Source organism: Cavia porcellus, unplaced genomic scaffold (genome assembly GCF_034190915.1).
Source record: "Cavia porcellus strain 051 isolate PalLab524CR breed Dunkin Hartley unplaced genomic scaffold, mCavPor4.1 scaffold_12, whole genome shotgun sequence".
NCBI classification, from domain to species: Eukaryota; Metazoa; Chordata; class Mammalia; order Rodentia; family Caviidae; genus Cavia; species Cavia porcellus.
Window position 1 is genome coordinate 20,964,554 of NW_026947495.1, and position 27,101 is coordinate 20,991,654.

At 34.6% G+C, this 27,101-nt stretch overlaps 1 protein-coding gene and 1 pseudogene across 3 annotated transcripts in view; both read right to left on the reverse strand.

The window, feature by feature from the left end:
• Positions 1-27,101, reverse strand: part of Dpp10 (dipeptidyl peptidase like 10) — a 1,298,333-nt gene that overhangs the window by 64,591 nt on the left and 1,206,641 nt on the right. For all 3 annotated transcript variants that reach the window (XM_063258966.1, XM_063258965.1, XM_063258967.1), the window contains exons 9-11: positions 20,172-20,326; positions 13,979-14,076; positions 7,763-7,886 (exon numbers count right to left, since the gene is read on the reverse strand). In XM_063258966.1, the coding sequence (XP_063115036.1) occupies positions 7,763-7,886; positions 13,979-14,076; positions 20,172-20,326 (377 nt within the window). The remainder of the gene's footprint in view (positions 1-7,762; positions 7,887-13,978; positions 14,077-20,171; positions 20,327-27,101) is intronic.
• On the reverse strand, positions 2,523-3,350 carry LOC134478375 (Y-box-binding protein 1-like; annotated as a pseudogene).

Sequence of the window (27,101 nt, forward strand, 5' to 3'; positions counted from 1 at the left end):
AATCAGTTGAATATGATACCATCTAGAGCAATGTATCATATACACAGAGCAAGTCTAGGCAGTCTATAATATAAGGAGACATGATTCCAGATAAAGGAGAATTTATCTCCACATAAAAGAGACAGATTTCCTACTAATATTAAGCCTAATGTGACAAGTGTGAATCAAACCTTGTAAATAAAGGTTGCTTCTACTATTTTATTTCCAAATGTACACTCAACACTCCATTCACAGAGAAATATCTGTGTACACATTTCTGTCTTCTACAACCTATTTAAAAGTATGTTTTAAAGATTTCAATATGTAGTGAAATCACAAATCTTCAGCGTATAATGTGAAATGTTTCAACAAGTATATTTACTTCCCATCAGGGGGCTGGACTTTCACAATTCCTCAGAGCCTCCTGTGGCTCTTCCTAGAGGTTCCAAGTGGGTAATCACTTCTGACCTTTCCCTATGTTTTCCCTATTTTAAAAATAAAAAAAAAAATTAAAATCATGTATTATATAATCCTGAATTTGAGGTTTTCTGCCTATCACATATTTGTGTTTCACTATCATTAAAAGTATTAACATTATCTTTCTGTTCCTTTTTAATTGTTGAGTTAAATTCATTATAGGGCTAAATTTCATTGTATTGATACGTTAGTGTTTCAATATATTTCCTTTGAATGGATAATTGAATAGTTGTCAGCTTTTTAGCTACTGTTAATAAAGGTTTCCTCAAGAGACTTTATTTTGTTTTTACAAATTCTTTGGTAACATGCTTTTTGAAAAAAAATAACTGGAAATGGAATTACTGAATGTGCTTACATGTATTTGTTGTAACCTAGTTTTAAACATTGTGCCTCATTTTCTGTTCTGTATGCGTCTTGCTGCCTCCACCTCCCCTTTCCCCTTCTTATCTATCTAGATTAAGTTTCAATTTCCTGAGAAAGCTGTAAAAGCATTAGGTATCAGTTTACTGTAACCCCCTCCCCTACCCCTCATCTGGCTATCTGTAATAAAATGTGCTGTTCTTTAAGGAATGCTTAACTTCAAGAAAATTACAAGAAATTCTCTAAGGCCCAACTGCTACCTAGCTGTGTCAACAGTTACAGCATTCCTGTGGTTTTTAACTTTAAAAGTCACTTCCCTTAGCTGTGAGGCGTGCAGTCTCCAAATTGGCTCCTGGAGACTGTGACACCAGGCCTGGCCTAAAATAAAGCCTTTGCTCCCCAAATTTTAATTTCTTGCTTCCTTGGGTTTTACTCCGGGTTCCGAGCTATCACAGTATTTATATACAATTGCTTATATGAATACTTAATATATGATATATGCTATGTTAAGTGTAAATATGTTAAACATAAATATATGTTAAATGTAAATATGTATGTTATTGTATTTACAAATAGGTCCATTTGACACTGAAAAATATGTTTTAAAGTGCTTATCATTTTACTTTTACATCTGCAAAAATGAAAAAATTAACTTTCCACATTCGTAACAAATAACATTGTCAAGCTCTTAAGTTTTAATGTAGTTTATTCTAATGGTATGTTATGTTATCTCATTATGTTTTTTGTTTTGTTGTGTCTCATCTTTTCTTTTTTGTAGTGGTAGGGATTGAACTCATACCCTCTGGAATGCTAGGTAGATTCCCCTATTACTGAGCTACATTTCTAGATCTCATTATGAGTTATTACTGTCTTATGAGTTTGAATACTTTATTACATGTTTATTATTTTATAATTATCTGTTCATGAGTCTGATGTTTTTACTGAGTTGTCATTAACATGGTGATAGAGGGTTTCTTTCCCTATTTCTTTGTCAGATCCACATTTTGCAAAATACTTTTCCCTAGCATGTGATTTGCTTATCTATTTCCTTTACAGTGCCTGTGATGACACTTCTAATTTTTATGACACCATATGTTTTTTTTTAATGCTTAGTGATTTTTTTTTGCCTAATTTGAATTGTGTAGCTGCATTGTGTATTTTCCTCTACATGTTTAACAGTCTATGTTTAGAATTAGGACAGTGATTTTCTCAGACAGACTCAGAATATGATATGAAATAGATGTCATACTTTTTTTTTTTTCCTCATTTGGTTGTCAGTTGTTCCCGGACCACTTTTCCCTATTCAGTAGTTACTGCATCTGTGTTTAAATCAATTGATCACATAACTGTCTATTTCTGTAAACAATTCAGTTTACTATTTTTTATTATTTAAGATCTTTATTAACAGCTGCTTGCAGTTTGTTGACTTTTTTGAAAAAATCAAGTTGTAAACTTCTATTACAAATTAAAGTTCTTAAAAAGCTCAACTCGACCAGATTATGAAACAATTTAAAAACCTTTAAAGGTGTATTGAGAAAAACCAGGCTTTTTTAAAAAACACATTTGTCATTACCAAAACGAGACACCTTTAGGTAAAAATAATAAAAACCCTGTGTTGCATAGATAATGCACACAGTTGTAGTTTTCTGGTCAACTGGTAATAAGCAAGCACTTAAAGTCTTCAGTTCCAATCTTTTGTTCGTTTCTTATTGCTGGAATTTCCTATTCCTTTCTTCTTGCTGGATGACTAACACGATGATGGTGGAGATGTTAAGCCAGCATTTACTCAGCCCTGCCCTGCTCTGCCTTGGAGTGGAGGAATTCTCAGATGGTGGATCTGCTGCTTTTGTGGCTTTGCCATCTTGTGGTTTAGGGTTTTCTGGGCATCTGCATTGGTATTTGAAGTTGCCAAGGTACTGACGTTGAGGTGGCTGCTGACCTTGGGTCTCATGGCCTTGGTTTTCCTTATCTTCTTCATTGCCGTCCTCTCTAGGCTGACTTTGGCTGGGAAGGTCCCTGCAGTATCCTGATCTATAGCCTCATACATACTTTATCTCACTTGTCTACCCCTTTCTCCTGCGCCCTGGTTGTCAGCAGCCTCCATCACTTGTCCTTGCACAAGGAGGGCTGGAATACTGTGGTCCATGCTCATAGGGTCTCCGCATGTAATGAGGTGGGAACCTTGGCCTGCAGTAGGGCCAGCGTTGTTGTTGGGCCTGGCCTTTAGGAGCACTCTGTCCCCTTGTTCTTTCCTCCACTCTCACTGTTCTGGTAATTGCTGGTTATTGCATGGAGGACCCCTATGACGTGGATAGCATCTATAACGGTTAAGGTCTGCTGCATATTTACTGTGGGGGGGGGGGCAAGGAGGGCGAGGAAGGGGCGGGGCGAGGGAGGGGCGGGGTCTCTGCCTCGCTGCTCAGGGTTGAGGTGAAGATGACCTGCTCAGGGCTTTCTGGGGTCCACTCTCTGCTTCCCCCTACCGCTGGAACTCTCACTTTACTATTTGCATACCTCTGTATTTTCCTCACCATCTCTAGGCTTCTGTAGCTTTGTAGTTACAGTAGTCTTGAAATTCGGCAATACAAATTCTTCTGTATTTGTTTTCTTTAGGAAGTGGCTTTGGCTGGCTTGGGTCTTGTACATTTTCATACCAATTTTTAACTATGCTTATGTTTATACGAATTTGAAGAGCACTTCAATTCTGTGAGAAACTGCGGCCCTTTTCTCTTTTGTGTGGAAAGATGTAAGTGGCTCGTTCCCTCACACTGAAATTACTGTAGGAGATGCCTAAAATTTGGGGTCGTAGCTGCAGAAGAAAGATAACTTTTCACTAGCCTAAGTCTTTCCATTCCCCAACCCTCTCCCTCAGCTCCTCAATCTCATATATATTCTCCCCTCTGCCTCTTAAATCAGCCAATGGCAATAGATTGCAAATCTTTGGATTCACCAATGAATTTAAGGGATAGATGCTTCCCATGCATGTGGGTTTAAAAACCCCTTTCTGGTAGTCTGTGTGCCTGCTTCCTCCTGTCTGGTGCACTGGTGCCCTTCTGCAGAAACAAATTTTACACTTTGCCTTGTTGAGTCCTTTTGCTTGCTGTCTGAGTGCATTCTTTTCCACACTGACAATTTGTGTATAGGGGCTCTATTTTAACTATTTGGATTATTTTGAAATTACAATTGTATTTGGATAGAATTGATGCCGTAGTAACAAGCTTGTTCAAGTCAAGCATATGGAATTTTCTAGTCTTTCATTTATTAAGGTCTTTTTCAATGCCTTTTAGCAATGTTTTTATATTCACTACTGAGATTTTACATAGTATTTGGTAAATTTGAATTATGTATTTAATGCTTTAAATATTTTAAATGCATTTTAGCTTTTCCACTACAGCACTATTGTTATAGAGAAATATATTTTGATTTTTGAATTTGCTATTTTGCAATAAGTATAAACTTACCAGTGAAGTGTTACAACAGTTCAAGGAAATCCTGTGTATCTTTGTAGACATTTTATCCTTTTATCCATTTACCATTTACGCTCTTTCTCATTTGTTTTACTATTGTCACTTTTTCCTGTTTCTAAATCATTTGGGATGCTGGTAACATATTTCTTTTTAAAATACTAATCAATAGGAAATTAGATCTACATTATTTTCAAAAACAGCTAGACAGCAAGTTGGACTCATTATATACTTAACCCCCTAACACTTTAGCAAGCATTTTTCCATTTAAATTACAGCCAACAAAATAACCACAATAAAATGATTATAATTGAGAAAGTGAATACAAAATTGGAGTTGTATACTGGCCTTACAAATAATGATTTTTTAATATGGGTTATTGTAAAATTTTTTATCCTTTCTTTACCCAATATGTATCACCTACAAATAAAGACAGTTTCACTTCCTTTTAAGACATCACTTCCTTTGAAGATATCATTTATTTCTTAGTAACCTACTCTGATCAAGGCTTTTTGTTTGTATAAGAGTATTAAGAATGGATCCCTTACCTTTCTGATCTTAAGGAGAATGAGATCAATGTTTCCCTATTGAGTGTGTGAATGTTTTTGGATATCCCTTTTTAGAGTGGAAGTTTTTTTTTTTTGTTGTTTTTTTTTTTTCCCCTTCTCATTTACATTGAAACTTGTAAGTATTGAATTTTAACTGCTTTTCTTTTATTTACTGAAATAGTTAATTTTTTTATCATACAGTAGTTAATATTACTTGATTTTCAATACTAAACCAACTATAACTTACTTGGATAATATCCATTTATTCATGATCTACAGCCTTCTATTTATGGTTCTAGAATTGGATGTTAATAAGGTAAATGAATGTTTTGCTTTTGTTTTTATTTTTTGTTATTTTTGTTCTTGAGAAGTAACAGCCTAAAACCTTCTCTATTTCAATGTCCTTGCCTAGTTTTGGTATTCACACTATCTTTTCCTTATAAAAATAAACTGATAAGCATTCTGTCTTTTCTACTTTCTGAAACAAGTAAGAATGGAATCCTTTAGTCCTTGCACTAATGGTATTGGTTGTTGCCCCCTAAAATCATCTTAAAATTTAACTTCCAATATAATAGCTGTAAGAGGTGGAAGATTTAAGATATAGTTAGGCCAAGAAGTCTTCACCTTTATGAACAGATTAGTATCTTTATTGTAGGAGTAAGTTATTAAAAAAAAAAAAAAAAGAGGATTCGGCTCCATTTTATCTCCTTTGTGACTACCTTTGTCCTTTTGCTAAAGGACTATACAGCAAGGCGGCTCTCACTAGTTATAAGCCACTCAATTTTGGACTTTTTAGCCTCCAGAACTATGATCCTTGATATCTCTATTCATTACAAACAATGCAATCTGTGGTACACTGTTGGACTATGACAAAACCGATCAAGAAAGGAAAGAGTATTTGATAAAAGACCTGATGCTGGCAGCAAGATTTCTAGGTATGAATTAGGATTCTTTAATTGGAGATTCAGGATAAAGCTCAGTGGGGAAGGTTTTGCTTTGCATAAGGGAGACTTCTGGTGAATCCACAGTTCCACTAAAACAAAAACACAGCAAAGAAAAAAATCACTTGGCCATAAAATTCTTCAAATAGTCTTCCTCTTTATATAGCCACTCTAGTAATTTACATCTTTTAATTACTTTTTTCCTTTTTTTTAGGATCTGGAAATCAAGACCTTACAAATGTTAAGAAAATGCTCCACCCCTGAGCAGTATCTGCAACCTTCAAATTTTTTTAACGTTGTCATAATATTTGATTTGTAACAACTTAAATATAAAATATCTAGGTATTTTTTTCTTGACCTTTATGCTGTTTTGGAATTGTGTACTCCCTGGATATATAAATTAATAATTTTCCTATAACTTTGGAAAGTGAAACTCATTATTTCTTAATTTTTCTGGATCAATTTGAATTTTAATTCATATTGTTATATATGTAATGGTGTCTTTATTCATTTTGTCAGATATTTATCCAGGACTTTAGTTTTGTTTTGTTTTAATGTCTCATATACTTCAGCTCCTAGTTCTATTTCTCTGTTTTTAATTTTTACATTTACCTACTAAAATTTCTTAACCATTTAGCTATTAGACTGTTCTTTGATTTGTTAATTATTTTTCTCATAGGTTTTTTAGATTTATGTTCATTAATTTCAAATCATTATTTTGGAGACCTTCTCATAATGAACTAACTTTGAGGCAGGCAAATGGGTTGTACTTCCTATTTCTCTACATATAAACTACATTTTGATTGTGTGATCGGTATAAATGTCATAGGGTTAAGTGTAATCATTTTGCTTTAAAAAGTAAACTGTTCTGATAGAGAGTTAATTTACAAGGAGATGAACTTGATACCTTCAAAGTATCATTTAAAAAGTTTATTAAAACTCTCTAACTCACTTTTTGTACTTGGTTGAATGCTTGCAAGTTCCAGTGAGAGATGTCTCTAATTTTGCTGTAGACTTTCAATGTTTCCAAGCCTGTGCAGCCTCAGTCCCTTCCTCTGCCTCAGATTCATTTATTCTTTGTTTTCTGAATAAATAATATGAAGGTGTGCTATGCACACGCGTAGCTAAGCACTGAGCAAGTACTGGGATCGCAGGTTGGTGCAGTTTTTGTATAGCAATTCCAACTTCTGTAGCTCCTGTTGGTGCACCCCATCATTAGAAGCAGTTCAAGCATTGTTGTTGATTCTCACTGCTTAAAATAAGTGAGAACATTATGCTGTGCTTGGTTCCATCTCCTTGACTGTGGTTCAAATGGATTTCAGCAGGAGGCTGGGACTGTACTTTAATGCTAAATCTCCTGCCTACCATTTCCTGTTCCTAGTACTGTTCCATATCTGAAAACAGTTGTTTTATACATGTTTTTACTTTTATAATTGTTCAACACAGAAAGGCTCGTCTGGTAGTATTTTTCCATTTTTTGCAGAGCCAAATTTTGGAAATTTAGTTGATAAATAATACAAGAATCCTTTACCCAGTCACCAACAAAATATGATAGTTTAAACTGAGTGCCCATTTCCTCTACCAAGAATCTTAAAAATGATGTTTGTTGAACTTACTGTAGAGATTATAAAAAACGAAATTTAGAAAGTGGAATATAATCCATTTTCAAAATAGCATTTTAGGAACTATTTTTGGTTTATTTTTTACTTTATTGAAGGACAGAAACACTTGTAAGAGCAATCTGAACTACAGAAAAAAAGGTGTATTTAAAGAATATAGGCAAGATGTTTCTTATAACCACAAGTTCATCGGGAGAAATCTCATATTTGTTCCTGCTCACTTCCAAGTATGGAAGCTTTGTGCATTTAAGTGTATACTTCTAACATGCTGAATCTTTTCCCATCACCTTTTGAAGTTAAATAGTAATGGCTTTACAGGAATGATTTCCTGGTTTTGATGTGTAAAAAATAAAAGAAAAGCAAATTGTACTCACTCTACTACAAGCACCAGTTGTGGTCTCACACACAGTAAGGATGGAGATATTTTGGGGCCGGTTTAACCATCTCACCACGGTCTTGGTATTGCTCACCCACTTAACCATCGTGATATAATATTCTCTGGTTTGGAAAAAAGGTTAAAATTTATCTTTAGAGCCTGAAAATCTGCAAAGTACCAATAATAGACATGTGTTAATTTATAAACAAGAATATCTGAAACAATATAAGACTTCTATATCATATCAACTTCTATTTATATAGATGTATAAAATATCTATACATATACATGATGTGTAACTACAGAAGTATATAGAAAATTTAAGAATAAGTGGATTGCCAAAAAATAGATTCTTGGAAAAATAAAAAAAATTCAATTACTAGAATTTTATGAAATATGATCATTTATTAATACTAATATATATTCAAAACAGTTATAAAGTTTTAAACTATGCTATATTTTATTTCTTTATAAATATAAGCAGTAGTTAATTAAAAGGCAAACCTTAGTCTTCGCTTAATAATTATTCTTTATGCAAGACCTTCAAGTTCTTCTGTTTCATAACTGAGAACTTCTACTGTTAAGTAAATGAATGTTTTTTGGTCTTTCTTCATTGTGGACCAAGAGCCAGCCAAATCTGCTGTTCACAATGTGTATTTTCCCTAATGTTGTTAGCTATACTGCTTGAACTAATTTATGACAAAAGAGAATTCAAATTAAGGAAGTTAATGAATTTTTAAATTTTCACTGTAGGAAGGATGCTAAATGAGGGGATCTCAAATGTCCCCAAGTTGGGTGGAATTGGAAAAATGTACATATTTTCCTTTATGGCATATTTTAGTTTCTATGTTTGGAAACTGACATAATATGATCATGAAGTTCCCAACACACACACAGTAAAATAAGATTATCAATAGTGATTCATTTTATTATAGAAATACATACATGTGTAAATTTTCTAAAAGCTGTCCCAGTTTCAGAACAGATGTATTATATTAGAAATGACAACTTGGAATGTTCTACCCATAAACGTTATATTAAAACTAATCAACCCAGTTTTTATATTACTTAGAAAAATAATCTATAGAAGAAAAATTAGGCGATACAAATCTTAGACACATCTGGGCTAGATGGTGAGCTACACGAATCTTATATTCCTAACATTAGTACTGCTCCCTTTAGAAAATTTGTTAGCCCAGCACAGGGAACATGTAAATGGAGGAGTAAATGTAACTTGCCGTATTCTAAGGGCTAATACAGTTTTCCTCAGCAATCTTTAAAGGCATCTGGCAGCTTTCACGTAGCTAGTCCTTGTTGGAGACCATTATGAAGCTCTGAGCAGGATTTAAGTTTTACTAATTGGCTTTCTATGTTTATCTGTGAGTCTGTCCTAGGCCTTGGCCCCTTGCCTGGTGATGGGAGCTGATTCATAGAAAGAGACCCTCTGGTCCTGGCTGAGGCCTGTAATGGCCTGTGAGGCCAGAAATACTTCAAAGGGCAAGATAAGGCCACAGCTGAAGACACCTTGACTCCAACACTAATTAAGTAAATAAAGACTGCAGCTGAAGGAATTTCACTCTTGAGGTCTCCATCCTACCATAAATGTTATCTTGGAGATAAGATGGTTCTCCTACATTTTCTACTAGGAGAAGTCTTCGAAATGGTCCCCCAAGGTCCTGCTTATTTCCCACACTTTCCTCAGTTTCCCCGCCTTCTGCCTTAGTCCTCCGAGTCTTGAGCTTAACTATAGTCCTAATGATACATACTGCTCTTTGATTAAATATTATACTTATTTTGGGTTTGTAGTAATCTCCCTTATATTAATAAACAGAACTTAATTTTATATGTGACACATAAATATGTACCACGTGTATACCAAGAATGACTTTGCATGTAATCACAATCTGAGAAATGAGCCTTCTTTCCAAATTTGAATTTATAAATTTTTGCAAGGAGTAATTTCTAAGCATGGAAATATCTATAGCTGACTATTGGAAGTTAACAAAATGGAAACTAAAGTACACTTGCAAAAAGGTAGACTGGAAAGGTATATATCTAATGAAATCATTAGCTGTGTTCCTTTGTTCCTTGCCACAGATCTAATAGTGCTCTTTCCCCACACTCTGGCCTGAGTATTATAAGTGTGGCTTGCTTCCTACAACTCCACTTCTGGAGCATATTAGATCAGCTGTTCCACAAGCAGCGGCCATTTCTTATAACTGGCTTTCCTGCTTGTTTCTATTTTCAGTGACTCTGCTTTAACCAAGAAGTCCTCAAGGATCTGGACTCTTGAACCACCACAGAAGCAAGCAAGGTAAAGGGATTTTACTCAGGTTTACAGACTTCTCATCAGCTGAGTGATCTCACTTAAGAGATCTGAATGTTCACAAGGATACGTGGAATGTAGAACTCAGCTTCTCCTGCAGACATACCTGCAGGTACTGTAGCAGTCTGCCCCTGTGTTTTCACTGGTTCTCTGTTTAATCACAATTCTGTGTATACAATATGGTTACTCTGAGGTCATTCTCTTTAAGATAGCCAAGAAACACAGCTCATAAGTTTACTCTAATGAAACTGATGACTAACTTCCAGCTGATGTCCTCCAAGGATCCACTGATAATGCATTATTTCAAGAAAGATCATTTAAGATAAACTCATGAGCACTGATGAATCTATTAATTGTAAATTTATGAAAAACACAGGTATTCCTTGGAAGAATAAAAGATGTAGGCTAGATCCACTTCGAGGAAGTATGTAGAGAAAATAACATTATCAAGCTCAAAATAACAGGAGCAATATAACAGTGTCTCACATTGATGATACAGGTGAAGAACAAGGGATCACAAAAAAGTAAGTGACTAGAGAGGATGTAAAATAACTAAAACATGGTAGTGATACACAAGACTACATTTGCTCTTCAGATTGAAGAGATGTGAACACAGGGAGATATAACACTTACTGGCAAAGAATGTGATAGTACTATAGTCTATGGTGAAATTTTGCACGATTCATTACCATAATAACATCCTTTTGCTAGAAATTAACTACGTATTTTAAATTCATTTCAAAAGTTTCAAATAAAGAAGCTGAATAATCTCAAGCTTTAAGTTCATAGTGCAACAATTAGCAAAGTTTGTCCGCCTTTCAAGATGAGATGACCAATTTGACTAACTCCCCCACAGTTTCTGAGTCTGGGGACACATAAGAATGCCTGTATCTTAGGTGTCACCATATTATAGTCTTTTCTGAATCCATGTAAACCAAGATTCAAAGGAAGATGAACTGAATGACGAACTGCATTGCTACTAAAGAAGGTCTGCATTCACAGTCTAATTTTGCATGATAATGTGTCTAGCTGAATTATGCACATACCAATTAAATATTATTATATGAAATGAAGGGGCAACATGGAAGTAGAAATTAGGAAAACAAATTATGACTTCCTTCAGCTTATGTTAACTTGTAGTTTCTTTTCCAAAACCATATCAACTAATTAATAGCTATTTCCATACAGCCTTTGATTAGAGCATAAATATCTGGATGAATAGATTGTCCATCAAATGATGCTAGCTCCAACATTTTTCTTGTTATAATTATATATACTAGTTGTTATAATTCAACCAGCTTTCAAAATAAACAATCAAACATACCAAAACATTAACCTAATATTAACAATTAAAAATGAATTTTCTTCTCTGTGCTATATAGTGGGGGAATACAGTTTACAAGATAAATTAAGTTATAAGAGAATGTCTTTCTATGTTTATATTATTCTTTCTCCATATGAAGGCATAACCATGTATAGCCAAATGTTTTCTGTCACTACAGTGATTTTATTAGAGTGAAGATGATAAGAGGTAATTGATCGGATTCCAAATGATAGGATTATTTCCAAAAGATGTAAAGTATAAAACAAAAGAGGCCTTTATTCTGAGAACAGGGAGAGAGATAACTGACACCCCCAGCCGCTTTGTCCCTCCACCCTTGGGAATCTGCCCCTGGCACCAAACGTGTGCCAAAGAAATACCTGTGCATCCCTAATGCCCCCTTAGGTCCCACCCCAAGCGGAGGCTACTTATGTGCCTCACTCCAGGTGTTCCATGGAGAGATCACCAACCCTGGGGTGGAGATGCCGCGCCCCTAGGGGGGCTCAGGGGTGTCTCTCCCTGTATTCTCAAAATAAAGCCACTGCCGGTCCCCCCCAGTCCTATCAGTAATCATACTTGAGTTTCAAGTGTGTTGGAAAAATTGAATTAAACATGATTATTTATCACTACACAGAGTAAAGCAAAATAGTTCACCTAGTAATTATATAGATAATTTGAAGATTATAAAAATATAGTAGCTGTTTAGGTAATATAAAATGCATATAAATTATTAATTATTTAGCTATGTTATTGCTTAATAACTATTACTATCAAAATTGATACAGGTGACTCTGTTATGAACACTTACAAATTTTAAGAAGCAGAAAAATCTTTCAGTGAATTCGATAGAATGCTGAGAAAATGTATTACTAGTAAATTTATATATATATATATATATATATATATATATATATATGCTTAACAAAATCAAACCATTACTACTATTAGAGAATAACATTCATATTATAAGAGGAATCCAAATTGCAAAGATTTAAAAGTAAAGCTGAAACCTAGAACTTACTAAATCAAGACCATGGGACTCTGACACTGAGAGAGGTACTGTGAATTGCCCCAAGGTGACACAGTGAAATGCTGGTGAACATGTGACTCAGACCAGACTATTACCTAGGCAGAACTGGTGGGAGTTCATAAAACCCAAGAGAACATGTGCAGATCATAGGCCCCCAAATAACTACACGGCTCTTAAGCACTGCATAGGAACCAGTCAGAAAGCAGTGTTTTCATCCTTCATTTAAATTTCTCATTGTCTGTAAGACTATTAGAAAAGTGATATTTTTGGTTCTTCATTTACTGTGGGCCTGAAGCTAAGTGAATCTTTTGATGAGGCAGTTTAAATCTGATGCCAGACTAAGTGAGTTCTTGATAAAACAATTGTCCAAATGCCTTATTTGCATGAGAAAGAAACCTGTCTAGGAAGCTGGTATACAAAAGATCCCTTTGCTGTGTCACTGGGGCCAGTGTGAGGCTGCTTCCCAGTCTGCTCTCACCCTGTAGAGCATACCTCTGTTGAACCTTCAATGTACATTCTCCTTGTTTTGTCTGTAAGTCTTGTTCAATTCTTGGTTCAGTACCGTCATCAACCTGGAAAGAATTTCCACGGGACCTACCATCAGGTAACACTGGGGATGGGACTTTTAGTGTAAAACCTCCTTAGCAATTTTGTTGTTGTTTGTTTTGTTTTGTCTTTTTCCATGCTCATCAGAATATACTAATCTATAAAAATTCCCAACTGAGAGACAATTTTTCCTAAATATGTCAACATTTGAGTGAAATTTCTAGTAGAAATTGATTAAAGACACTATTAAAATGAACTTTGAGCTTGGCATATTAGTATGTTTCCATACAGTCTGAAACCATTTTTCTAAATCAGATGCCTATCCTATCTCCAGGACTGTGGTAAATTTCGAGAGGGCTAAAACTTTGAAAGAAATCTACTTTGAAGTTTGAGAATATCCAGGGTTTCAAAATATATATGATTACTTGTTTATTTGGCACTACTGAAGATTTTGCTAATATTAAATTTATGTGCCTGACACATAAAATGTGTTTCTTTTTCTCTCTTCTTAAATAGAAAGGCTTCTGATGTAGAGAAATATGAAATAAAATCTCATTAAATTTGTCTGCCTGAAGAAAAGAATATTTGGCAAGCTCTGGGTAGAAAGTTGGAAAACTACACACATTTTAGGGAGATTATAAGATTTTAAAGTGCATCATAAAAAAATAAAAATGGAGCAACTATTTTCTGGAAGAAAATCCAATGGAAAATTTTCCTTTGTCCTCATCTGTCACACATCTCCAGCAAAAGACCCAGTTCTCAGTATCTTATCTTTAGTCACTTGATGGTACTGCTGATCACTTTGAAACTAAATGCATCTTAAAAACAGCCAGATGCCCAGAATGACTTCATTCCTCACTAATGGAGGCAACCTCAGTTTTATCTTTAAACAGAATTGTTGAGCTTATCACATCTCTCATTAAATTGTAACAAAATATAATTGGACTGAAAATATCTATTTCCATGCAAAAGTGAAATTGAAGTTGCCTACCTTGATTTAAAGCTGTCGGGTGGCATGAGTTCCAAAGTATGAGTTGGTCCATAGAGGTTTACAACATATAATTTTATTGTTGGGTTCACTTGACCTGCCTTTGAGAAAATGAAAGTTGTAAAACAAAGTGCGTTAAGCATTAGACTATATTGAGGTAAAAAAGAAAAGATATTTTGACTCATTTACTTTTTTGTGTTACACAGGGGAAAAGTTTAATTTCTCTAAAGTCAAAATGATTTTAAATTCAACGACTTGATTGCTTTCAATTGTTTTTGCAGATTGCTGCTTTTCAAGCAGTTTAGTTAGACAATTAAAGGTGATAGAAAATCGTGATGGCTTTATTTGCTAGGCAGTGCTATGCCATGCTTTCCCTAGAATGTCACTAGAAGGGCTAGCTGTTCAACACAACTAATTGGTAGCTCAAACAACTACTAGCTTATGAACAGCATAAGAAGACTTGACTTATTACAAAAGAAAGAAACGGAGGGAAGGAGAGAGGAGCACATCCTTTCCACTTGTAGGTCTGTAGAAATTCCACCAATCACAGACTGTCAGATGTTTAAAATCCTGCAAAACCTGGTGCAGTATAATGACCAAATCTACCTGTTTTTTGTTTTGTTTTTTTTTTTCAATTTTACTGTTAACTAAAATGGGGTGACTTGTTTGTTGAACTGATCTCAGACCACTGAGCAAACTCCTCTCCCTAATGCCTGGTATGAAGAGTAGACAGTCAGAGCAATGCTATGTAATTTGATTTGACTAACTCAAATTTTATTAAATAAAGAGTAACTAGCAAGGATAGCATAAATTGTGTTTTTGGCACACAGTATTGTGACAAGTACATGAATTTCCTTACAAAACAGCCGTTCTGTGAGTGTCACTTAAAACCACTTTATAGATGAAAATAGAGAACTTAAAAAATGGAACAAGGTAAAATTCTAATAACTCAGGAAGCCAGCATTTTAATCTAGGAGCTTTTTAACTGTGTTTTCAGTTCATTGACTCAAAAACGGTGGCTTCCAAAATTTTTCTAAATACATACTAAGCAATAAAAAGATAAATATGGGAACTTTCTTCAACTTGTCTTAAGCATTTTGAATGAAGAAATACATGAAGGAAGGAAGGAAGGAAGGAAGGAAGGAAGGAAGGAAGGAAGGAAGGAAGGAAGGAAGGAAGGGAGCAAGCGAAGAATTAAGGATTATTTATTGAATGTGAGGTATCAAATTAGCTAACTACTTGTGGCCCAGTGGGTTTCTAAAATATCGTTTCCTTTGTGGCAAGGCTGAGCATTTAAGCAAGCCTTACCACTGAAATACACAAAGGAGAAAAAGGAAATTAAAAGTAAGTCAAGTTAAAAATCCAAAGAGAATCAAAAAACAGAGTGAACGATGTGGCACAGAGTCATGTTTCAGGAATTGCTAATAGCAAAATCAAGTCAGGATCAGAATTAACATAATATGCTACATTCACAACTAGTAAGCAGTCCTTAAGAACTATTTTGTTAAAGATAAATAAATAAAAGAATAACTAAAGAGACTAGTGTATCTATGGGAGTCTGCCACACACACATCTGAAATTTGAGACAAATGGGTCCGGAAAAGTTTTCACTATAGGAATGTGGTTAATATAAAGAAAAATGAAGGGTTGACTCATATAGTGATAGGGTTCCTGGAAGAAGAGTTATGAGCTTGCTTCCAACTGAACACTGTACTATCAGATTTTGCAAACTTGTCACTTGCCTAAACTCTTGTAGGCCTGGGCACATTGGTCTTGTAAACTTTGACCTCCAATAACTTCTTATTTTATTTTACTTTATTTTGTACCAGAAACTCTTCTTATTCTTCTGAGTTGCCTTTCACATCATTTTGGTTTTAATTTATTTGTCCTGTTCCTCCTTTGAAATATTAGCTTTACTCATTTAAGTTTTAGTTCAACCATGTCTCTAGTTAGGTTGAGTGTGTTAACACATAAAGATGGACATAGTATTTAACATTATCATTCAAAGTAGTCTTGGACCAGACACAGTAATCAGTATCACCAGCAACCTTAGAAACACAAATTCATTAGCCTACCTACCTGTTGTCAGACCCAGAATCAGGGTGTGAGGCTGAGTGTAGGTCAACAGATCTGTGTTTTTACAAGATTTCCTTATATTCTTAGGCAAATGAATATCCCATCTATCAATTCTAGTACTGTAAATACTATGTCAGAAATCAGCAGATGAATATCCATCTATCAATTCTAGTACTATAAATACTATGTCAGAAGTCAGCCTTGCTGACCCATTTGTCTCAAATTTCAGATGTGTTTGGCAGACTCCCACAGATATGCTAGTCTCTTTAGTTATTCTTTTATTTATTTATTTATTTATTTATTTTTAAACACAACAATTCTTAAGGAGTTCTTACTAATTGTGAATGTAGCAAATTATGTTAGTTCTGGTCAGTCATCAGATCTTGAGAGCTTGTTAATCACAGATCATTGAAGGCCACAGTCTACATGAACCAGAAATACCTGATGCTGGTGGAAGGACCACCTTTTGAGCACCAGCTGAGCTTTGACTGGCAGAGATACCTAAATCTAAATATTGACCCTGTTATTTGTTTGTTATGGGCCATGGACAAGCACTTCAACTATTACTTGTTTATCAAAAACGAGATTAAAAAAAAACTTCTCTGAGACTGTCAGAGTTTGATGTTTTGAGTCAAATAAAGTTTCATTTCTGGAAAAAATATAGTTATATTAGCTAATGAAAATATTGTTACATAGTGTCTACAAGAGTATGATTATAAAAACTATAGTTATTGTTATAGCACTAATTCTCTTTAGTGAAAATATATGTTGTATTTTTTATTGTTTGATATTGTTAAACTGATTAATAAATTTAATAAGTTAAATAATTTAGTATTTAAATTTATTATTTATTATTAAATTTATTTAAATTAAATTTAATAAATTAAAATTTATTTTTTGTGAACTCATTAATGACACAGTTTTTGACACTCATACTTTCTCCGGATAAGTTAACTATTGTAACCTGAAGGCATTTTTGTTTTGCAGCAACACTGTCAGTTTATATCTAGGTAGGGTGACTGATAACTCATTTAGCTTCTGCATGAATTCTTAAAAGTTGAATATTTTAGACAGAAAATGAACACATCCATGCAAATATTTGACTGTCCCCAAAATTAAGCTGTTCAGAATTTCATAATCTCAGTTACATTTTAATTTTCTGCAGTTTTGAAATTAAGCACATACTGCAAGTTCATTTACATCTCTTAATATCTGAATCATTTTAACAGTTTGAAAATTAGAGGAGTTCATATAATTGCTTTTAATAGTCACATTTGCCACAAAGACTACAAATCCATAGAATTCCTCCTCTATGATTCTGAAACACAAGCCTCAATAATAATTAACCTTATTTAACTGGCATTTAAATTGTCTTTAAATAACATAATGCTTTAATTAAGAAGATTAACCTGAGGTTAGTGAGATACAACTGTGCTTTTCTTTTGTGCTGAATTGCTAATGATAGGATATTTTATGAGTTTTGAATCATGCTGAATTAAGTAAAAAACAAATGTATTTGTTTAGTGTAAGGGCTTCCTTAGTAAATCTGACCATATTGAGTACTCCCTGCACTAAGTTTAATCTAGTTTAATTTAAAGTACAATTTAGTATGAACTCTATGTGTTATTTCTATTTCTACAGTACCATTTTTTGAAAGATTATTGCCAATGAGCAAATTGAAACATTATATTTGTTGTGGGAAAACCTAATATTAAAAACTAAAGTAGAAACCTATAAATCTATAAATTAAGGTAACATACATGAAATGATATGAAGTTATTCTATAAGAAAATGGATCAAAACCAAGCGCTACTTTCTCTGGGTATCATTATCATTTGCATCTGGGCAGCTGTTCCATGTGAGAACTACCAGAAGACTGCAGTGTTTTCTGTTTTGTTTGGTAGAATTTCTGTTTCTATTTTATTTGTAAAACTCCTCACATATGTTCACTGCAGAGTCAGGATCTTCATCATGTTAAATTTGCATACACTGGGTATAAGACTGAGAATGCTACACATGTATAGCTAAGTCATTAAAAGGAAGTGCAACAAACACAGGTTCATAAATATTAGTTAATTTGACAAGGAAATGTTTTGGTTTCAGCTGCATTCTCTTAAGTACAAGATTATCTCTGATGAAATCAATAAATTTGGATTATTTTAGGATTCTAAAATGTCTCTTTTACAAAAAGAACATTTTAGGATGTCTGTTGGCCCATTTGTAAAGCATAGGAAATTATGACGAAGACCAAATGAGAATAAAAAGAATATAAAATCTCCCTGAATACAGTCTATGTTAAGCTATTGCAATTTATACAGTACACAGGAAAATATATTATTCTATTAAATATCTAATAAAATAACAAATTATTAAAAATAAATTAACCTCATTTGTACCCCAATTCCTCTGAATTATTGCTGAAATACTTCAGTTTTCTCGGATGTTCATATTTGTTCAATTGTTGGTGTCAACATAGCCAAAATTCTAAGGCCTGGGAGTGTTCCAAATCAAAACACCATAATGCAAAGGCAGTTGAAGTTGTAATCAATGCACATAGCTTTTCACGTGAATCACAAAGTGCTGGTTCCTTTTAAGAAAGGATTCATCTTTCATAGGGTGATTTTGTGCAGGGCACTGAAAAGTTAACACTAGGTTTCTACTTTGTACTTCTACTGGGAAATGAACATTCATCACAAAGAAAAGCGAATGATGTGAGGCAGTGTATTTGGCAAGTATTTATAGTTTTGATGTGGAAGTAAGAGGTACTGATATGTGCTGCTGGTACAAGGTATCACCCACCTAGTAACAGCTGAATTTGTAATTGGAGAAGTCACAAGATCATTTCTTGAAATTAATAAAAGTCTTCTGGAAAATATAATGATGTTGTAAGTTCAGATTGCCATTTTATACTGAAGAGTACTTAGTATATGTGCCTTAGAATTTATATCCAGAAAATACTTTAATTATAGTGCTTCAGAATCATGGAAAGTGATTCCTTTCAATGCCGCATTTAGCAGTACTGATCAACTACAGAAGGACAATGGGACGAAAGAATCAAGACCTTACAGAAGCTCATGGAGGAAACCACTTTTCTTATTCCTAATCCTCGATCCTCAAACTTTTCTAGGTGAAGCAAATACTCTCTTTTTCCTAATTAGGAGATAAAATGTGTAAAGTAGAATTTTAGAGGTTTTCTGTAAGAAATGTTTACATGATCAATGCGAAGGGCATCTTACTCTGGGCCTTTTCTTTGTTATATAAAGATACGTGAAATTGGGTTTTAAAAAGAGGCCTTGAGGAAGTGAAGATGCCTACAATAAAAACTGTCAGGGCACTCCCAATGTTCTTGGTTTGTGTTCCTAGAGGCCTCTTTTAATATAATACTTGCAAATAGTTGTGCTGTCTCAGCAAGATTTCTGTATATTCTCTCTAATAAAACCCTTTCATCTATCTTATCCACCAGCATTTCATTAACCGTGTTCCAGAGTATGCTCTGCCAAAATAATGCTGATAGTAGTGTTAATACTAATAATTCTTTAGGCTTAGTCTGTTCTTCCTTGGTAATTTTTATGCTTTGTCTATTCTTTATTGAGGTTTTTTATGCTTTGTCTATTCCTTATTGGAGATTCTTTATGCTTAGTCAATTTTATAGGAAATTTATAATACACATTAACATATAGTATATTAAGTGCTTTAAGAAGCCATGCAAAAGAAGTTAGATTTTTTTCTTAACTAAGAACTTCCAACTCTTTTGACCATTGTATTTTTCCTTCCTTTGTAATATTATCAACTTGTATGCAAGACTTGGAGCAACCTCTGCCTTAGCATCAGTTCTGTCCCTTGCACTTGTGACCTTCTTTTTAACTGGCAAGTTGAGAAAAAACAAGGAGGAACATAAGAGGGAAGGACATGTAACAAAAGAAAACTTTCCCATGCTCTTGAATCATCTCTCTACCTCTTTCTACCCAGCCCTGTGTCTGGACTTTTTAGTGCAAGCCCAAAATGATGTAAAGGAAACTTCTTTTCTCTTCCAGAGGCAACTGTACGTGAACCAGTCATGCCACCCATCACGTTGTCCGTGCAGTCAGAAAGAATGAACAAACACCTTCATGTTGCTTACCTTAGGATATGGATACTGCTTTGCTTTGGGATACAACGCTCCAGTAAAGCGAGGGACAACCATATTAGGCACCAAGGAATCATTTATCATCAGGAAGGCGAGCCTTTCTCCATCTGGTGACCACCAGTGGGCGATGTGAGAATGCAGAATTTCCTCTAGAATAAATAGTGTTATTTGAAACCAACTGTAGAGATGTGGGCTCAGTGACCCACAAACATCTGTCCTTGATATCTTCATTGCATATGTATATTTTCTGGGCAGCATGCTGGATTTTATAAATTTCCCTGAGAATCCTGTGTTTCCGAGTTGTCTTTTTAATTTATAGAAAACCAGATGAAAGGAAGGGTAGAATGAAATGGAAAATTGGGATGGCACACTATTTCAGCCATGAAACAGAGCATGTGAAACACTACTGAGTGAAAAGATAGAGAACAGTGATTGAAGAGTGAGATATTACTACACTCATATTACATTCATTCATATTTATAGTCAGTTACTTTCCATGTTCTCATCAGATAAACTGAGGACCCATTAAACTATTTTAAGCTCTAAGGAAATAGAATGAAACATATACTGGATATCTTTCATGTAACCTAAGATCCGGTATCTACTCTCCACACCTGCTTTCTGGTCCAGAAACTTAATGTGTGTGAACTACATCAAAAGGTCCCTTATCCCTTCTGGCTTGCAGAGGGCATCATAATTATAACGCTGTTGCAGAAGATTAGGAGGAGGGAGCAAGTCAGGCTGTTTATTCTTATAGTGTTCTCCAGCAAGGTGACCTCAGGCTGGCTATGCATTTTAATTGATGATTCTACTCCTCTCAGCGCAGTCTCTTCCACCATATTTTCTCTCTGTCTAGGAATGGCTCATCACCGTGTTCATGGACATGTTAAAATTAGGCTGGCTGCTACTAATGTAAGTTATAACACTTCCCTTGGTGGCCTCCCTGTGGCTTTAACTTTGCAAATGTTCTGTGAATAAATTATTTTCAAATTATCTTATTGAATATGCTAATTATTTCCTTTTGGGATCTTGATAGAAACAATAGTTAATACTAAGAGTTGACTCAGAAAACAGACTTTCAAAATTAGATTAGGAGTTTCACAGATAGATACATAAATCAGATGATATACATGCATATAGATAGGCATAACTTTTGCAGCAGGAAATTGGAGTACTCAGAGCAAGAGATACAGTTGTGTTTAATCAATGGTCACAGGTGGTAACATGAAGTGACAAGCAGTTAGATGGGAAAGATTTTGGAAGAACAAATATGTGTGGCACTTAGATGGTACAAGAACAATGATGACATTGTTAAAATTATGACATAGAGTTGACAATGGTTACTCTGACAAACTCAATTAAAAAAAGTGCATAGGAAAAAAAAAGACATTGACACTGTGATAGAAATCAGGAATGCATGTAAAGCACAAAAGGTCATCATAATATCTTTGGAAGATTCCTTCTTTTCTGGTTGTTGGAAAAGATAAAACTAAGGTGCAACAGTACAAGACAGTAGTTGAAGACTGTAGCACACATTAAGGTCTCAGCACTATTTATGCTTTTAAACACAATTAAAGATAATGAAGTATGATTGGGCACCTTACATATATGATAAAGATATTTGAGTAAAGAAAAAGAAAATGTTTATCCTACCTAGGCCACTCTCATTAGTAATAATTTTATAATTATAATTTGAAATTTCATAATTGATGAATGCTGCTATATGTAGCTGATTCTATAGCTAAAGATTTAATTAGTGTATATTATTAGGACAGAATAGTGAGACCTGTTTGGGAAATTTGCTACATGTATATACTATATCTTAATCATCTTCAGTCATATTACATCTTCTTCCCTTATATTTTAAGCCTCAAAATTCTCACAATTCTACTTGCTGATAGAGGCAAGCTTTATAGATAGGAGTTATATGTATCTCACACAAAGGCAGACAGTAGTGTCAAATTTCAGTGAACATATTTAGGAGTCTAATGAACTGGGTACGTTCATAGAAACTTGGTAGTCTGGAATACATTGAGATTTTTTTTCTACACTGAGAGAAAAATTTTTAAGAGTGTGCTTGTGTAAAAGTAGGATAAACTGGACACTGAATTTTGAAGACAACACAAACCACATTTGCAAGTGTTGCCTTGTTCTATTCCCGGGGTTAGTCATTGAACCTGAGCAATGGAGCCCTCCAAAATGGAGAGGTAGGTTATGGTGCCCCCTTCCCTACCTTCTGTATCTTGTTACCCAGCAAAGGTAACAAAGTCCATGACAGAGATCCCATGCAGAAGCTCTGGTGCTCCCATAAGATAGCAGCACAGACATTATAAGCTTTAGAAAAACCCCATGTCTCATGATAATATATACTATGTTTTTCAAAAGCAGTTCCTTACGGGGCTCTACTAGAAACAATTAGCTTGATTATGGTTTACAAGTGACTATGTAATCCAAACTGATCATTAAAAACTGGTCCTTAGCTGATCTACCAACTGTAAAAGTGAATATACACATCACCCCACTGTAAACTACATGCATGGGATTGTCCATAGTTTGCATATCTGTTTCATCCTCCTTACCACACATCTGTGCTCTGAGGTATGTTTTCCAACAGAAGCTGGTAGAGGAGAACTTAATGTCCCAGCTTTTGTTTAGGTCTTTCTTACAGAGGGGAACAATCTGGAATTAAATAGGATGTGTAATACAATCTGGCTTTAGAATGATATTATAAAACAATAGCAAATATAAATGTTCCAAGTTGGCAGAATTTTGAACAAAATATTTACTAGTCTCTCTCTCTCTCTCTCTCTCTCTCTCTCTCTCTCTCTCTCTCTCTGTCTCTCTCTCTCTCTCTCTCTTTCTCTCTCTCCAACCCCCACATCTCTCTTTTTGGTAGATTTCAATGTACACATGGTCCCTCTTATTCATGTTTCAAGTAATAAATGACCATTTGATCAGAGGGGTTGAGTAACTAAAAATTAGTGACAAGGGAACATAAGAAGTTAAACTTATCAGAGAGGTAAACATGAGAAAGCTTTAGTGACCTGTGTCATGTGCCACAGCTGAGATCGATGTCAATGATAGAATATACAAGATGACTACCAAGTTCTTGGTGACCTCTGGCTTGCACCCTTACCTGCTAATAATAGTAGCCCTTGCTGAGCCTTGGTTCCATATTGCTGCCCAGTGTACCAGATGACTGACTACCTGTGGAAGTTCAATGATATGGAAACCCTTCCATCAGAAAGGGGTGCCATTTATGTCAAAGAGAAACTCATATCCTGGGAGTGTGTATGGTTTTGCTGCCTACATTCTGGTCAGCATGGCAATACATGAGCTTATCAAAAAATGTATGTGGTAACCTATAGTACATACTGCAACATCTCCAAATAGGAAAAAGGTTATGAGAAAAAAAGGGCCAAGGGACTCCTCACTGTGGGAGTTTAGTACTCTCATTATGGTGCAATTGTTTTTATGTCCTTCACTGATGGGATTGAAGTAGTCATCTTTGTATGTTTTGGTATTCTTGTTTGACAACAACACTGAAGTCCTATAGCACATCACATGTCCTTCCTGTGTAGGCAAAAGGAACATTTCTAAGAAGTAAGAGTGGAAAATGATAATGTTCTTCCTCACTATGACCAATGACTCACTGGATAATATATTCTGCTTCCTGTTCTAAAAATATTGTCAGTTTAGGAGTCCCATATTTTGTGAATGATTAATGCTTCCAATAAGAACGTAGATATAATTCCATTCCTTTGAATTGGAAGACTAAATGTCTTCCCTTAGCACTTTAGCATCCTTCTGACTAAGAAAACAAAGCATAAAATAAACCCCTCCCCACAAAGTCCTAACAGAAAGGAGTGCTCATGTTAGATATGGTAATACATCTCATCTATGAGAAATAAAATGTGTCTTTCCTATACAAGAGAATTTGAGAGAAATGCAAAGTATTCACAAACAGTTCTTTGCTCAAGAGCACTGACTAATAGATAACTGAAGTTTTGGCAATCCAATAAGAAAATGATGCCTTGAAATAAAATTTGAACGAAAGGAAGTTTTGGTTTGACCTAGCATTTAATATGTTTACTTAACATGATGAAAAAAGTAAGAGAAAGAGACATGGGTAGTTGAAGAAGGCAGTCTTGATTATCATTTAGGCTAAATGAAAAGCTAATGTTTAGGTGGAAGCATTTTCTCTATCGCCTAAGACAAAAAAACAGAAGTGGTGGCAATATTCATGAAGTTCAAATCCATAACTGTATTTACATTATCCTGCAATGAAACAGTAGCTGATGGGACTTAGCTTACTTTTCTTCTGGGAACATAAACTTTTAATTTGAATAATAGAAATTTTCCAATGGTGTCTGTTATTTCATTTTGTTGTTTTGTTTTTATTTCTCATGTGGCCAATATGTAACCCAGGTAAATCAAATGACGGGAGGATTGCGTGGGTGGAATTTATTTTCTTGATGTCTGCTCCCTGAAATCATGTGTCTGGCTGTATTCCTCATCAAAACTTGTTTTCTATTACTGTGAAAAAAAATCTATGGGAGTCCCTTGTTATAGATTGTGATAACTTCTGTCTCCTCTCCCCACTTCAGGTATTAATGCCTAAAGAGGTTTTAATCAAAGGTTGTCACTTATTTCTCCTTCTGAAGAAAGGGGGAGTTCCCCAAAGGTCCCTAGGAAACAAACTTGTCCCAGAGCAGTGACACTGAGAGGTGGTGGAATCTTTGAAGGGTAGTGCCTAATGGAAGTCCTTCAGGTGTGAAAAGTATGTCCTAATAACGGACTGTAGAATCTCAGTTTCTGGGTCTTTCTGTGCTTTCTGCCTTGTGATACAAAGTAGTTTACTCCTCCACACACACACATATGATGGGGTGCCATCATCGTAAGTACAATGAGGCTGTGTGAACTTGAAATGGAACTTCCAGAACTAGGAGCCAAATATCATACATTCACTCTTTAAAAATTATTATCTAAAGTATTTGTTGAAGTAACAAAAAGCTTGTGTAGTAACACAATTTCTTTGACTTATTCTCTTTTGAATGTATTGTGTTTTTCTTTTTTTTTTCCAGTTCTAAATTTGTATAAATAACTTAGAATTTACTTGGAGACATGAGTCATACACCAGACATACTGAGAAAAAAATGCTTATGACAAGAGCCAATTTAGTACAAATTCTATGAAAATTAAGGTATGAAGACATCCTAGTGGCTTAACTCAACACTCTTGACTTCTAATGTTACTTCCACCAGATGCATCAAAGTATGTGTGCTCCATACTTCTCTCAACCAAGCATAGCACAAACTCATGGCCACTGTGCAGCAGGAATTAAATATCACCAACTTGCCTTACTTTTGAGTGATTGATGTCTAATTATCTTCTCCAGAGAAATGCTATGGTACCAAAACAATGGGTCAGTCAGATTCCTTCAGATACAAGAATAAAACTAACTGGAAAGAAGAGGTAAGTAAAAGAATCTTTTACATGCATTTGCTTAGCAGTTATCCTGGATAAGGCACAAGCTTCTTTAATTGCAATCAAGAGGAATAATTACTCAAAATTTGAAACTTCCTATGCTAATTGTATTCTTTAACAAACTATTTTTTAAAATTACATTGCATGTCAATTTAATGTAGGTTTGCCTCTTAATCATTTTTATTGCTCCAATTTAGAAAATCCCACTGCACAGCAGATGGAGTTTTTAACACATGTTGGTTTTATATCACAGAGGCTTAAAACATAGCCTCAATGTGAAGCATTTTCAGAAAACTCAGTATAATCACTGTGCTTAGCTTCACATTCTATACTGAAAACTAAGATGATTTCATACAGTTAGAGTTTTTCAATTTAGATAGAATTTCCTGTGAGTGCTACCTCCATCTCTGTGGATTTATTGCTGACTCTCCATTTCCTCTTATTTTCTACTTTTCACTGCCAACTTTCTAGTTACAATTACCTATATTCATAACCATTTCACTCTCCCTCTCCCACTGTCATCCATGGAAGTCTTTCTGTCTCTACCAACTGACTGCTTTTGTTTCTGTCAAGGGCACCAAGATCTAGTAGTAAATCCAATGGTAACTCTGAAAGTTTTAGCTTGTGACCTCCAAGACTTCGCAGCACGGACAACCCTGGGTTTGCCTGGCTGCCGTGGCTGCGTTTCTATGCTTGCATCTGCTCTGGTACAATCCAGTGTCACTGGCAATGTCCATTAAGGATATGTTATATTAATAAAGAATAAATACAACTTCACATGGCCAAGAAGGCAGAAAATAAAGTGAAAAGTAGTTTGCATTGTTTCCATTAAATGTAAAACTTGCAACTATGGCAATTTGTCAATAGGGGTGCTGTTTATCCTATAAAGTTTTTCTTAATTCTTTATTATAGATATTAGGATCAATAAAAAGATCATTTTTTCTATGATATAACCCAGATTCCTCTATCACATCAGATTTAGTTTTTGTTGCCATGAGATCTCTTTACACTTCTATTTAGTATTTCTGGGGGTTTGTCATACAATGAATGTTTACAGTGTTACCACTGGAAGAAGTTCAAACAGAGAAATTCTTCAAACATATTCCTCCTTATGTTCCTCTTAGATAATAGCTGACAGATATATGTGCTCATAAATTGTGAAATAGATTTTTAAAATATGTCCCTTTAAAATTTGGGAATTAAAAATATTTGTAAGTCATTCAAGTGTATCAGTCTCATTATTTTATATGACCAAATAATTAAAAGCAGCAGTACTTTCTTCTCTATTCAATAGATTAAACACTAAATGGAAATTTTCAAATTTCCATAATTTATCAATTATATATAATTTATTTTTAATATTTTTTAAAAAAATTACACTTTTATGAGGTAACTTATTTAGTTGTTACTATATCTAGCATAGAGATTTGAGCAAAT